Source organism: Geotrypetes seraphini, chromosome 2, assembly GCF_902459505.1.
Source record: "Geotrypetes seraphini chromosome 2, aGeoSer1.1, whole genome shotgun sequence".
NCBI lineage: Eukaryota > Metazoa > Chordata > Amphibia > Gymnophiona > Dermophiidae > Geotrypetes > Geotrypetes seraphini.
The window spans coordinates 268655849-268668872 of NC_047085.1; the positions used below are offsets into that span (position 1 = coordinate 268655849).

General features: G+C 45.3%; 1 protein-coding gene across 6 annotated transcripts in view; it reads right to left on the bottom strand.

Annotated features, from left to right (window-relative positions):
- The window catches only part of RECK (reversion inducing cysteine rich protein with kazal motifs), a 381558-nt gene that overhangs the window by 82675 nt on the left and 285859 nt on the right, over positions 1-13024 (bottom strand). For 5 of the 6 annotated variants that reach the window (XM_033929631.1, XM_033929629.1, XM_033929628.1 and 2 more), the window contains exon 15: positions 3604-3726. The exons of the other annotated variant lie outside the window; for it this stretch is intronic. In XM_033929631.1, coding sequence (XP_033785522.1) covers positions 3604-3726 — 123 coding nt within the window. The remainder of the gene's footprint in view (positions 1-3603; positions 3727-13024) is intronic. 6 annotated transcript variants of the gene reach the window in all.

Sequence of the window (13024 nt, forward strand, 5' to 3'; positions counted from 1 at the left end):
GTGTGCCCTGGCCCACGCAACAACTTCCAGGGATGTTGTCATGAAGCTCAACAGCTGAAGGTAATGTCACTCAGTAGAAATCTGCATCATCATGAGAGACAGGATCTGCCATCGCGGTTCTGTTTGCATGGCTTGGGAAGAGAAATGCAGCCCCAAGCTGTGTCAAAAAGAATGCCCAGATTGTGGGTCAGCACCAGATGGTTTGTCTTGAAATTGACAATCCAGCCCAACCACTGGAGCAAATCTAACACTTGTTGCACTGCCAGCTTGCACTCCTGCCCAAACAGGGCTCTGATCAGCCAATTGTCCAGGTAGGGATATACTTGGATCCCTATCTGCAACCACCACCATAACCTTGGTGAAAGTGTGGGGGGCTGTCACCAAGTTGAACGGAAGAGCCACAAACTGGAAATGTTGCTGAAGTATGCAAAACCTCAAATATTTTCTATGGTCTGGAAAAATGGGAATATGCAGATACTCCTCCATGAGGTCCAGAGAGGCCAGAAATTTCCCTGGAGCCACTGCTGCAATGACCAAACAGGCTGTTTCCATGTGGAAACGAGGGACCTTCAGAAACGCTTTTACCGCTTTGAGATCCAAGATGGACCTCCAGCCTTCTGTGCATTTTTTGGGAACAATGAAATATCTGGAGTATCTGTCCGAGTCGACACTGGGAACAGGTACTATAGCCTGAATGTCTAGAAGTTTTTGAAGCGTGGCACGGACCTTGGAGGAGGAGGGCGTCCGGAGGAGGGCGATAAAACTTAATCTTTTGACCCACTCAGATGATATCCAGCTCCAATTGGTCCAAGGAAATTTTCTCCCACTCCCTCCAAAATGCCAACAGCTGCCCCCTAATATGTGGAAACGCAGCTGCCAACTTGGTGTCACTGGGGCTTCTTGGAGGGTGGGTTAACATGAGAAACTGAGGGCTGCTGTTGTTTGGAGTTGCTGAATCGCTGTCTGTAACCTTGGAAAGACTTGACAGAAGGGCCTGGGTTTTACGATTGAGAACGAAGGGAGGGACGAAAATTATTTCAACTCATGCCAGGAGGTTTATGTGGTCTATTTTCCAGCAGAGACTTAGGGCAGCGATCTGCCACATTGGCCAAAAGATCAAGGTCCTTACCGAAAAGCACCTGCCTCTTAAAGGGCAGCCTGCTCAAGGTTGTCTTGGATGCTGAATTGCCCACCCACTGCCGGATCCAGAGCATTCTGCAAGCTGAAACCACATAAGCTGATACCTTGCTCATGACTCTGATAAGGTTGTATAGGACATCTGCCACATAATCCACCCCTTCCAGCACAAGCTGGGGGCAGGCTTCCTCCTGTGCAGAGGGCTCCCATTGCAGTCTGGTGTGGCAGGCCTGAGCAGCAAAGGAAGCTGCAGCTTTGATCCCCAGAGCATGAGCTTCAAAGTGCTTTTTCAGAATCATGTCCACCTTGTGATCCTGAGCATTTTTCAGCAAAACACCACTCTCACTCAGGATATTTGGTAACTCAAGCCACGGCTGAGTCAACCTTCAGCTGGTAAAATAGCTGCTGGAACTCAGGTACCTTGGATAAAGTCTGGACATAGCATTGGCAATTCTCAAAGACCCCTCCGGAGCCTCCCATTGCTCTATAACCAGGGCAGTAATGTCCAGATATGCAGGAAAAAAAGGAGGTCTGAGCCACTCATGACCGTGCACTGAGAAGTGGAGGGTGGAGCTTCCAGCTTCAATTCTTTAATAGCATCATCAGACTGACTTGAAGAGGCGGCAGACCCTAGGGTTGTCACACTGGTCAAGAACCAGGGAGGTCACTTGACTGCCTGACCCAAACAGAGAGCCAGAGTCATCCAGGACTATATCAGAACCCTGAGATAAAAATGGCATGGAGTCTGACATCCAATCAGGCTAGTCTGGCTCTGAAAGGTCACTGGAGCTAGGGCCCTGCTTAACGGACACCGGAGGAGAGGACGTTCCTTGGGCTAATGGCTGCTTGCACGCAGACTACGCTACCTGTCCTTGTCTTGTCAGAAAGGACCTCCATATAAGATTTACAAATTCTGGAGAAGCCTTGTACAGGGTAAGTAAATGAAGCCTGCAGAACCTCTTGCTGAGCTCGCATGGGTTCTGTGGACTCCATGCTCCTCCGCTTTGTGTCATTGCAAAATAGGGGCTCCGGAAAGGACTTTCTACCCATTTCTCAGACCCACAGCAGTTCACCAGCCCTGGAGAACATGGATGGTGCTAAACTCCCACCCCTCCCTTGCTTGCACTGTGGCTCAAGGTGCATGAACGCTCCTCCACCAGGCATCCAGCACAAATTTTACGAGACATGGTGTCCTCATACTGTGAGGGGTCCATTCTTGTTGACTGTGATCAAAATAGAGGGGTTTTGAGACAGACAGAGGCTTTTGAAAAAAAGATTGATTGAAATCCAAGATGGCTGCTACCAGTAAAATCACACCAAAAATCAAACACACAGAAGGGGGTTTGGAGGTGGGAGACCTAAACACTAACCCAGAAACCCTCAAAATTGAGTTTTAGACCCACCCTGATTTTTCCATAGGAAATAATGGGACTGTACTTGCAGTTCAGTGGAGGTGCCTGCCTGTTAGCTTTTCTGTTTAGCTGGAAAGATGCAAAGGACTTTCTGCCTCAGGTACTTCCCAAATCCAACTCCAAACCAAGATCTCTTCGGCTGCCAGTTGGATCGACACTGACCGAGACCTCCACTCCCATGGGACCTCGACGTGCGACGGGGGTGGATAAATTATGCAACCGGTATCCTGATACCCCGAGGGCTCTTACATAAGGCACCCACAGCCTGTGATCAGGCCCTGAGAAACTCAGAAGGTGAACTGGCTCCCAGGGGAACAGACCCCGAGCCCTGAAGTCTCGCAGCAGGCTGGCTCACCAGTTCCACCTGAAGGCTTGCCCTGCAGTCCAGCTTAGCAGAACCTGTGTCCTTTCCCAGGCAGAGAATCCCCAAGTATGGGGTCTCAGGGCACCGGAGCCTCAGGAGAAAAGAACTTAAGGCCGAAAAGAAAAAGAAACTAAGCAGAGCAGATCAGAAACACCTCTGCACAGTTCACTTGTAGAAGTAAAACTAGAGGGAGCACTGTACTCTGCCTCTGTGTGAGAGGTGCAAGTCCCAGTTCGCAGGAATGGATTGATCATCTAACGTAAGGACTCCTGAGTAGATGTAACAGAAATGGAATTTACTGGTGATAGTTGGGATGAACTGAAAAATCTCAGTGAATATAGAAGATGTAATAGGCAAAACCTTCCTATACATATGCCATGGATTTCAGGGTTCTGCCTTATTTGCTCTAAGAGTGGTTCCAAAAACACATCCACCTTTGAATGGAGAAACATGTAAAGCCCATTCACAATGGCTGGCTGGTTACTGTTAAGAGTTTGAATGACTTAAAAAATATCTTGTGAATCCGAAATGGGACAAAATTTTAAACAGCTCAAGACCATCTCACCAGATTGAAAGCTTTCTCTGGTCCAGATTATTAGTAGCACATCCTGTTTGGTGATCCACTTCCTTTTGAAAGTACTGCAACTTATGAAGATTTTTAACAATTCAATTTAAAAAATCTGATAATACCTGTAAACATGCGACGTTCATCTTCTGAGCTTTGATCATTTAGACACTGATGAACAGAACATATCAAATTGCCAGCAACACAAGAACACACATTGCAACCTATGTTAAATGATGTTCCATGACCTTAAAAATAAAAAGAAAAAAAAAAAAGTGACCCAAGTTAAGAAACAACACATATTGCAATACAGTGATTTCAAGAATAAACATAATATTCTTTGGAATAGAGACATATAAATAATTCTGTGTTTAATGCTAACCAGATAGATTTCTGCCTGGTTAATACAATGAAGCCTCAACAGTGATTCTGGTGACCTTTGTCACAGATCAATATGTACCTATTTGAGATGTGTCTGCCTAGGATCTACAGCTCACTGACAATTTTTATTTGGGAGAAAAGAAGAATCCGATTCTTCAGGTCTACCAGGTCAAATGCTGCGGTAAGGTCTAGTTGTATGAGAAGCATTTTTTTTTCCTGTGCTGAGGTGTTGTCTGGCTGTGTGAATGAAGGAGCCTAGTAATGTCTCTGTGCTGAAGTTGGATCTGAAGCCAGATTGCATGGGGTGAAGTATATTATGGTCATCTAGATAGTTGGTGAGGTGTTTGGCTACTAGTCCTTCTGTCAGTTTGACATTTAGAGGTATTGAGGCAATGGGTCTGTAGTTGGATGGTTGGTCTGTTGGTCCTTTTGGATCTTTTTGGATTGGGGTGATGATAATAATAATAATAATTTTATTCTTATATACCGCCATACCCAGCGAGTTCTAGGCGGTTTACATTAAATTAGATTAGGATCCGCATAGACTTGTAGATTTACAACAAATTTATAGGATTTACAACAACTGTAACCAAAACTTGGCAGATGAAAAGGGAAATTTACAACAAGTTTAGCCAACTTCGTAGATGAAGAGGGCAGAATTACAACAAATTAATCGGATTTACAACAGATTTGGTCAGACTTGAAGGAGGTGGGAAGGAGAAGCAGGGGGAGATAGGAGCTATCGTGAAGGAGAAGAGTCGGGAAGGGGGCCTTGAGATGATGATTTCACTGAGGTCAATTGGGAAAAGGCTGTCAGTGAGCATGGTTTGTATCCATTGCAGAAGTAGAGTACGGAATTTTATGCTGGAGGTTGTAAGGAGATATGATGGGCAGTGGTTAAGGTCACAGGATGCATGGCTGTACTTTTTGTAGAGTTTATTGAATTCAGACCATTGTATGTTGGGGAATTGAGAACATGTTCTGTCAGTTGCAGTTGATTCTTTATCTGTAGGAAGAATTGTGAGTTCGTTTAGGTGGGATGGGGGTTGAATTGAGGGTGGCTCTGGCATTTGTAATTTTGTTCTTGAAGTGTGCTGCTAAGAGGGTGGCTGAGGGGGGTGGGGTATTGTTAGTGGTCATGTAGGATTTGGTGTCTGTTAGGTCTTTTAATATTTGGAATAGTTTTTTGGTATCTTGGGTTTCTGTGCCTGAGGGAGGAGGTTCAGCGTCTAAGGAGCATCCGAGACGACGAGACCTTCATCGATGGAGTCATCCAGGAGCTGTCTCAGATCGCTGAACAGGAACCTGACAAGACCACCCTGGGAACACCCAAAGCGTCCAAAACGGCCACCTTGAGACAAACCGCTGGAATGCAGGAAGTGGTTGGGGACGCTGACTCCTGGCAGCTGGTGACTTCCTCCACAGGAAAACGTCGAGGACCTAACTCTGTCTCTTTTTCTCTCACACAGGACAGCTCTACATCGACACCACAAATCGCCCTGAGGAACAGATATCAACTGCTACAGGAGGGTCCAGAGACAGAGGTACAAGAAGATGTTCAGCAGACGATTCCAGCTCCGGAATCAACTGTGCGGCTTACCCCTAGGAAGCGCAGAGTGGTGGTCATCGGAGATTCACTGCTGAGGGGCACCGAGGGACCAATCTGCAGACCAGACCTACAATCAAGAGAGGTCTGCTGTTTGCCAGGGGCCAGGATCCGGGATGTCACTGCTTGCCTTGACAGACTCATCAAGCCCCGAGACCACTTCCCCATGATTCTAATCCACGTCGGAACCAACGACACCGCCAGGAGCACCCCGGACAACATACCTGAAGACTTCAGGGCCCTGGGGGAGAAGCTGAGGAGGATGGATGCGCAGGTAGTCTTCTCCTCGATTCTCCCAGTGAAGGGCAAGGGCAGAGCCAGAGAGGATCGAATACGGAGGGCGAACGACTGGCTGCGAGGATGGTGCAAGGAGATGAGCTTCGGGTTTCTGCACCATGGAGAAGCACTGCAAGGGCTACAGGGACAGGATGGGCTACACCTGACCAAAAGAGGGAAGAATGTCCTTGGACACCGTCTAGCCCGCCTTCTCCACAGGGCTTTAAACTAGGTAAGTCGGGGGAGGGTACAGGCATAAACAACATACCTGGCGAGCTAAACTGCCAATACTTTTTTGAGGCTGAGGTAAGTAGTCACCAAAATTCTGGGTCGGGGGTGAGTGCACACACTTTCAAGTCGGGAGTAGGGTCATATCATATTTATGGGTCACATTGTAATTCTGGGTCTAAGGGGAGTACACACTGTAGTTCTGGGTATATGGGGAATACACATTGTAGTTCTGGGCCTAAGGAAAGCACAAATAACGCAAACAATGCTAAAGGTGTTCAAATAGCTCAAGCAGAAATATCCCCATTGAGACATAACAGAAATACAACATGGAGGGCTATGTACGTCAACGCACACAGTTTAGGAAACAAGATCCTGGAATTGGAAACAGAAATAAGGAATGCCGACCTGGATGTGGTGGCGATATCCGAGACCTGGCTCACAGACTCCCACGGGTGGGATATGGTCATACCGGGTTACAACTTGCTTCGCCGGGACAGGGAGGGCAGAATGGGAGGAGGTGTAGCATTATATACTAAAGATGACATTAAGGTCACGAGAATCACAGATGTCCAGTACACTGGGGAATCCCTTTGGGTTAATTTGGCCAGAGGGAAAGACAAATGCTTGTATCTTGGCATAATTTACAGACCCCCAAGACAACAGGATGACCTGGATATGGAAATAATCGGAGATATAGAAAATATCACCTTGCGTGGGGACACAGTATTGCTAGGTGACTTCAACATGCCTGATGTGGATTGGGTTACACTTACCTCTGCTTCCGGAAGCAGCAGGAGGCTATTAAACACTATGAAGGGAGCAAGACTCAGGCAACTGGTGTTGGAACCAACAAGGGATCAGGCAATACTGGACCTGATACTTACCAATGGAGAAAGTGTCACAGAGGTCTCGGTGGGCGACACATTGGCCTCCAGTGACCACAACATGGTATGGTTCAATCTCAGGAAAGGTTTCACTAAATCTACCACACTGACCAAGGTCCTCAAATTCAAGGACACAAATTTCAAAGAAATGGGAGACTTCGTTCACCAGGCGCTACAAAGCCAAGCTGAAACTGATAATGTGGAAGAAATGTGGTCGACTTTGAAAGCCACCATACAAGAAGCAACAAACCGCTATGTTAAATCAGTAAGTAAACGGCGAAGGAACAATAAGCCACAGTGGTTTACTGCAGAGATCTCAAACCTCATCAAGGAGAAGAAAGAAGCTTTCATCTCTTACAAAAAATCAGGGAAGCAGGACTCTAGAGCAGACTACCTGACCAAATCAAAAGCCGTCAAAACAGCAGTCAGAGAGGCTAAATTCCACATGGAAGAGTCTCTGGCAAAGAACATCCAGAAGGGAGATAAATCCTTCTTCAGGTATATCAGTGACAGAAGAAAAAACTCAGGCGGGATTGTAAGTCTTAGGAATCCAGACGGAGACTATGTGGATAAGGATTCGGAAAAAGCCCAACTATTAAATGAATACTTCTGCTCAGTCTTCACCCGAGAAGCGCCGGGGCTTGGCCCTCAGCTACAGACAAGGGTTGGCTCAGTTGACCCTTTTAGTGACTTTGAGTTTACGCCCAGCAGTGTCTACGGTGAGCTGTCAAAGCTCAAGGTTAACAAAGCAATGGGGCCGGACAACCTGCACCCCAGGGTGCTTAGGGAACTGAGTGATGTCTTGGCGGAGCCACTGTCCGCGCTCTTCAACCTCTCCCTTAGTACAGGCAGCGTCCCGTTGGACTGGAGGACGGCTAACGTCATTCCACTCCACAAGAAAGGCTCAAAGATGGAGACAGAAAACTACAGACCAGTGAGTCTAACATCGATAGTGAGCAAACTAATGGAAACTCTAATCAAACACCAATTGGATAAAATCCTGGATGAAAAGAATCTACGGGATCCCCGACAACATGGATTTACTAAGGGGAGATCATGCCAATCCAACCTGATCAGCTTCTTTGATTGGGTGACGGAGAAGCTGGATATTGGGGAGTCCCTGGACATCGTGTACCTGGACTTTAGCAAAGCATTCGATAGCGTACCACACCGCAGGTTGCTGGGCAAGATGAGTTCTATAGGATTAGGTGACACATTGACGCAATGGGTTGGGAACTGGCTTGGAGGTAGGCTTCAAAGGGTGGTGGTGAATGGCACCCCCTCCGAAATGACGGAGGTGATCAGTGGAGTGCCACAGGGCTCAGTCTTGGGCCCAATCCTATTCAACATCTTTATAAGGGACTTGGCAGAAGGGCTTCGAGGTAAAATAACATTATTCGCCGATGACGCCAAACTAAGTAATGTAGTGGGCAAATGCACAACAGACAAAGATTCAGTGCCCGACAACATGATGCACGACCTACTCCTGCTGGAGCGCTGGTCTAGGACATGGCAACTCAACTTCAATGCCAAAAAATGCAAAATTATGCACCTGGGCAGCCAAAATCCATGCAAGTCTTATACCCTTAATGGCGAGATCCTAGCAAAAACGGTAGCAGAACGAGACTTGGGGGTGATCGTCAGTGAGGACATGAAGTCTGCCAATCAAGTGGAGCAGGCTTCATCCAAGGCAAGACAAATAATGGGTTGCATACGAAGGGGTTTCGTCAGCCGTAAGAGGGAAGTCATTATGCCATTGTATAGATCCATGGTGAGGCCCCACCTGGAATACTGTGTGCAATTTTGGAGGCCACATTATCGCAAGGATGTGCTGAGACTGGAGTCGGTGCAGAGAATGGCCACCCGGATGGTCTCGGGACTCAAGGATCTTCCATATGAAGAACGGCTTGACAAATTACAGCTATACTCGCTCGAGGAGCGCAGAGAGAGGGGAGACATGATCGAGACGTTCAAGTATCTTACGGGCCGCATCGAGGCGGAGGAAGATATCTTCTTTTTCAAGGGTCCCACGACAACAAGAGGGCATCCGTTGAAAATCAGGGGCGGGAAACTACGAGGTGACACCAGGAAATTCTTTTTCACTGAAAGAGTGGTTGATCGCTGGAACAGTCTTCCACTACAGGTGATTGAGGCCAGCAGCGTGCCTGATTTTAAGGCCAAATGGGATAGACACGTGGGATCTATTCACAGAGAAAGGTAGGGGAGGGTCATTAGGGTGGGCAGACTAGATGGGCTGTGGCCCTTATCTGCCGTCTATTTCTATGTTTCTATGTTTATTAGATTAGTGTAATGTGTTTTTCTCTTGTCCTTTAGTAGTATTTTGTATTGTTTGTTAGTTTTTTTCCAGGCTGTTTTCGTGTGATCTAGATTAGTTTTTCTCCATTCAATTATCAATTAGCAAAATGCTGGAACCAACTATCACCTACACTACAATCTTGTGTTCACTATCTCAGGTTCAAAAAACTTTTAAAAGCATTTTTGTACCAAGACAGGAAACCAACCCAGAATTAATTGAAATGGCAATTGTAAAAGCCCATTTCCAAACAGTCTAAGGCAACTCCTGGGACATTAACGATGAACCAAAGATGATCTACTTAAAACTTGTAATTATGTAACTATGACCTTACTGTACTGATCTATGTGTACTAGCAACTCTATTAAATGCTCGTGTCAAATTGTCCATTGTAACTTCCTGGGTAACTGACCCAACCTCTTGTAATATGACGACCTTGAACTGAATAGGTAAAGGCAAAATAGAAAACCTGATTAACATAACGTAAATAGTCCACAGCTTGCCATCAGCTGATTGAGGATTCCCCTGCCGGATGAGCTGAACCAGCCGGGAAATCCCTGATTACTTTCTCCCTTGTACCCACTGATCCAATTCCCCCTCCAAAGAGAGCCCCCTCCCACTAAGCCTGATGACCCAACACCCCTCCAAATACCCCTGTACCTTTGGATGAAAAATCGGCAGGAGGGATGCCCACCCCCTCCTGACGACAGGACCCCTTCCCAGTGCACCTTGAAATGAACTGGGAGGGGAAAGGGCTACCATTTAGAAGAGGCGGCCCTATCGGCAGGGGGAAGTGGGCATCCCTCCTGTCAGGAGGGAGCTCTCTTTGGAGAGGGACCGGGGGGAGAATCAGTGAGTGGGAGAGATAGAGAGAGACAAATCAGGGATCTCCCTTCCAGTTCAGTTGATCGCAGCAGAGGTGGGGCTGTAGGACTTGGTGGGAGGGGACTCTCTTTGGAGGAGGACTGGGGGGGACAGTAAGTTGGATAGAGGAATCAGGGAGATAAGAGATGGCTTTTTAAAGACTATTATTACCATAATAGTGTCTGCTAGAAAGGACTACCTGTAGTATTTTGTTTAAAGTTATCATCTTGTAGCTATAACAACTATTATAGAGCTAAAGACCTGCATGTTAACATCAATGTCGCAAACTCTACTCTCCTATTTCTGTGCAACAACTCTCCTTGCTAGTATGTATTCCCCCACCCCCGTCATCACAGGCCAGGGCAGATATGGTGACCTTAGTCACCTTTCCTGCAGCAAACCCTCAGCACACAGACCACACTATCTTAAGCCTCCCCTTTACCCACACAAAAAAAAACCCTCAAAATTGCCCTCGCAAATGCAAGATCTGTAAACAACAAAGATGTCATCCTAAGTGACCTCCTCAAAGACAAAAACTGGGACATCTTTCTAATCACCGAAACCTGGCTCAAAGACAATGATGGAATCACCTTGGGTATACTTTGCCCACCAGGATGCCAAGCACTAGCTTGCTCACACACTTGACACTAGAGGAGGAGGTGTAACCACCATCATTAAATCTAACCTCCACCCAAAACTGATAGACGCCATTCATGCCAAACACACTAGAATGTCTCATCTTCTCAGCAGGTCACAACAGAGACCTCCTATCACCCTGATATACAGAGCACCCCACTCCAATGGCCGTCTTAGATGAATTACTCTCCATCCTTGGCAAAATGGTCATCACCTACAACCAAATTATCATAGTAGGAGACTTAACTTTAACAGACTACCCAATTGAAACCGGATCCCCAGCAGACTTCATTGCATCATTATCAGACCTAGGCTTCCATCAAATAGTTCCCTCACTGACTCACTCTATGGGTCACATCCTAGACTTAATCTTTAAACTCGCCTCAGGAACTCCCAACTGCTCCATCAAAACAGTATCCTTGTCTGATCATCATCTGATCACTTTCAACCACACCTACACAACAAAACACCAATCAACCAAGAAGCAAACCCAATCCAAGATAATACGCAACAACAATGCTATCAACTTAGGGGATCTCTCCACAGGTCTTTACAAACTAACGGATACATTAAAACCCAATTCTAAATCTATTGTCGAGATAGCCATAGACTGGCACATTGAGGTAACAGCCCTCTATGAAGGCCTAGCACAACCAAAGAGATCAAATACTATCCTTGCAAACTCTCATTCCCCTCGTTTAAGAGCCAAGAAATGAAAACTAAGAAAAGCACAAAGGAAATGGTACAAATCCAGGATTAACAGAGACAAGACCAGCTGGAAGAACCTACATAAAAAATATAAACAAGTTACTCTTGAGGCCAAAAACATATACTATTCCCAACAACTACTAAAGACCCCCAAAAGATCAAAACACCTTTAATCTACAGAGTATGCTGCTCAAGACCTGCAGCCTGCCAAAGGTGAATCTGCAAAGATGGCAGACAGGAATGCAGCAATGACAGTGGCTCTACAGGAGGAAGTAAATCAAAAGTTAACCTGCACTCTCTGTGGCATTCTGGATATCAAAAAGTGTCTATTGACAAAATTAAAGGGAGTTTTGAGAAGAAGCATGACGACTACAGCATGTGGCATAGCGATTGGGACAACAAAATGATTGCAAAGATATTCCAATGGGACAGGTTCATGCATTACAAGATAAATATAAACAGCTGAAAGTCAAATTAGATGACCAGGAGAATCGAAGTGTTGGTATAATAATTTGATCATGGGACTGCCTAAGACAGTACAACAAAGAATCTGGTATAAATGGGGTTGTGAGAAAAGGAAGGACAGTTCTTGGGAGGGAAAAAGTAGAGCATGTGCAAAACCGGGGCCCCCCAAAACAGGGTGACAGTAGGCCAAGACTGTTAAAGCACACATTTTGAATTATGCTAAAAAAGAGCAATTTACGATCCTGATTCACAAGTATCGGCCTCAGACCTCTGTCTCACAAATTCTCAGTGAGGATAATGGTGAGCCACAGGGCCAGAGTGCCAAATAGTTCTGAGCTGCAGAACTGTGGCATATGCTTCACTGTTTCTTACTCTGCTGAGTTTGAGTCACCTATTTTTTTTTTTTTTTTTTTAATTTCTTTATTCATTTTTTCATATTACAACAAGTGTATAAGAAAAATACATATAATCTTATAAATACACACTTGATTTTCTTTCATGAATATTTTAAGTACAATATATCATATTTATATTCATATTTTTATAATGTTTTAGATAATATATAAATCATTTAATATGTATGACAAATATAAATAAAATAACCCTCCCCAAGCCCTCCCTTCGTATTTCAGAAACTAACATAATACTTGAAAATACATTAATTAATTCATACATATTGTAAGATAAATGAAATAGTACCCACCCATATCCCCACTTACCAAATCTCTTATTATGGGAAAATGTTATTAATCATTACAAAAATCTGCTAATGGTCTCCAAATCTTCAGAAAGAGTCACCTATTAAAATCACATCATCACCTACAAGTCTGGAGTCTTTGAAAGCTTTTGAAGGCAGCTTATCTCACCACTGAACCTTTGGCAGTAAGATGGCTTAATGAGGAGGGGTGCTGGGTAGATTTTTCTCATTTCTGTTATCTGCCTATCACCCCAACTCGATTGGGCAAAATATACAAGGGATACATTTAAAGAGAATGGTTCTACATAGTTTGAGCAATAGAGGGGAAATACTTGGTAGGGGCAGAACTTTAAGAACAGATTTCAGTGCCACAGTACTATTACAAGAAAATGCATTGAGTGGCACAGGACAATGACCTGTTTCATTAGTTAGAAGGGTGTAGAATAATGTGGGATCACAGTCTTGCCAAAACACCAGCTACACC